The sequence below is a fragment of the Sinocyclocheilus grahami genome, unplaced genomic scaffold (assembly GCF_001515645.1).
Source record: "Sinocyclocheilus grahami isolate Dianchi unplaced genomic scaffold, SAMN03320097.WGS_v1.1 scaffold52.1, whole genome shotgun sequence".
Taxonomy (NCBI): domain Eukaryota; kingdom Metazoa; phylum Chordata; class Actinopteri; order Cypriniformes; family Cyprinidae; genus Sinocyclocheilus; species Sinocyclocheilus grahami.
In genome coordinates this window covers 2,565,906-2,567,848 of record NW_015505231.1, presented here as the reverse complement: position 1 = coordinate 2,567,848, position 1,943 = coordinate 2,565,906, and the positions used below count along the sequence as shown (strand labels likewise).

At 42.5% G+C, this 1,943-nt stretch overlaps 1 protein-coding gene across 1 annotated transcript in view; it reads right to left on the bottom strand.

Annotated features, from left to right (window-relative positions):
• Positions 1-473: 473 nt before the first annotated feature.
• Positions 474-1,943, bottom strand: part of LOC107583330 (uncharacterized) — a 9,860-nt gene continuing 8,390 nt past the window's right edge. Inside the window, exon 2 of the mRNA XM_016269505.1 lies at positions 474-1,620. Coding sequence (XP_016124991.1) covers positions 888-1,620 — 733 coding nt within the window. The 3' untranslated portion in view covers positions 474-887. The remainder of the gene's footprint in view (positions 1,621-1,943) is intronic.

Below are 1,943 nucleotides of genomic sequence, written 5' to 3'. Positions count from 1 at the left end.
TTGTATAGAAAATGTATGAAAGTAATTATGCATGATTTAGCCCCACCTCCAAACAGTTGCTACAGAAGAAGAGTACTTTCATTATGTTACGGAGCAGAAATATGACCCTGGACCACAAAACCAGTCATAAGGGTCAATTTTTTGAAATTGAGATTTATATATCATCTGAATATAAATAAGCTTTCCATTGATGTATGGTTTGTTAGGATAGGACAATATTTGGCCGAGATACAACTATTTGAAAATCTGGAATCTGAGGGTACAAAAAAATCTAAATATTGAGAAAATCACCTTTAAAGTTGCCAAATGAAGTTCTTAGCAATGCATATTACTAATCAAAAATTAAGTTTTGATATATTTACGGTAAGAAATTTACAAAATATTTTCATGGAACATGATCTTTACTTAATATCCTAATGATTTTCGGCATAAAAAATCTATAATTTTGACCCATACAATGTATTTTTGGCTGTTGCTACAAATATTACCCCAGTGACTTAAGACTGGTTTTGTGGTCCAGGGTCACAAATAATATTTGACGATAAGAAAGGGAGCTTATTTCATTATGATGCTGTGTAGACAACAGCACTGAGGAAAATCACGCAACAGTCCTTTCAGTTTGGTCTGAGAATTGAGTTTGTCCATGACCTTCATTTGCTCAAGTAAGTCTCATAAGTGGTTTGTTTTTGTTGTGTAAACAAGCAGCAGCTCCTGTTATCAAGGCTTCATTTGATTTTTTTCCATTCAAAATAAAAGTACCTACAGACTGTCTACAGGAAAGCTTCATGAGCGCTATTATTTGGCTGTATTCAAATATAGAGGGTGAGTGAGAGAGTGAGTATGGAAATCTCCCATGTAGTCACCATTAACTAGTGAGCCACCTGACGTCACTCAGAATCCTCTCCCGCAGTCGCCGCATCCAGAGCGGCCAAGGCCTCTGCCACCATTGAGTCTGTGACGCTCACACAATCCATCTCTTTCGCTCTCTCTTGCTCTCCTCTCTCGATCGAGGACGCTTTCTTTTCTCTGTCCTCTATCATGAGCTTTGTGTCTGCTGAGGAGAGGCTCGTACTGCTGGTGTGTTTATCCACAGACAGCACACTCTCCTCATCGGCCGTGTCCGGAGTACTGGCTAGCCTGCTCTTCCTGTCCTCGTCTTCATCTTCCTGTCCATAGGGATATCCATCTGATCCCTCTGTCCCATCTGTTATGCCTCCGCCGCCCAGCCCAGAGTCTCGGAATCGGTCCTCTCGCTTGCCCGGTTCCGTTCCCAACAACGGCTCGTTCTGTATGGGCGGATTGACGCGTAAGGTGGGGGCGGCTTTTATGGGCGTCCCCTCGCCCTCGGGCTGGAGGATGTAAAGGCTTGGGTCACCCTCCGCTGGGCTCGATCGGATCTGCTCGCCTGGAATGTTAGCATGGAGCCGGTTGATGTGGTTGTTGTCGATGTCGAGTTTGGTTGGGCTGGGATGGGTGCTGTATGCTAGGTTGTGGAAGCCCTGCTTCTTGGGAATGTGGTCTGCCTCCTCTGGGAATCGGTGAGATTGATATAGAGAGCTGCTGGTGGGGTCCCGCTTCCGACCAGGAACTTCTACAGGGACTGAGGGGTCATAGATGTAACTGTAACAGAGAGGCAGTTGAGAAGAGGGTTTAATGGAATGAACTTTTGAAGGCCTTTTTGGTGCAAATAATCATTATAACCCAATTAAGATTCAAATAAAGCTCAAACATCACAAATAATGCTGAAGCAGAACTAGTGGTTGACCAATACATTGGCCTTGACGATATTTGCATTTTTTAATTAACACATCAACTGATAAGAACAGGACTTTTATTTTTGACAGCACTAAGAACACCAGTGTCTGTGCGCAGATGCACAGGAGCACCCATTCTTCATTAGTTTACTATAAAAATAAAAATAAAATATATATATATATATATAT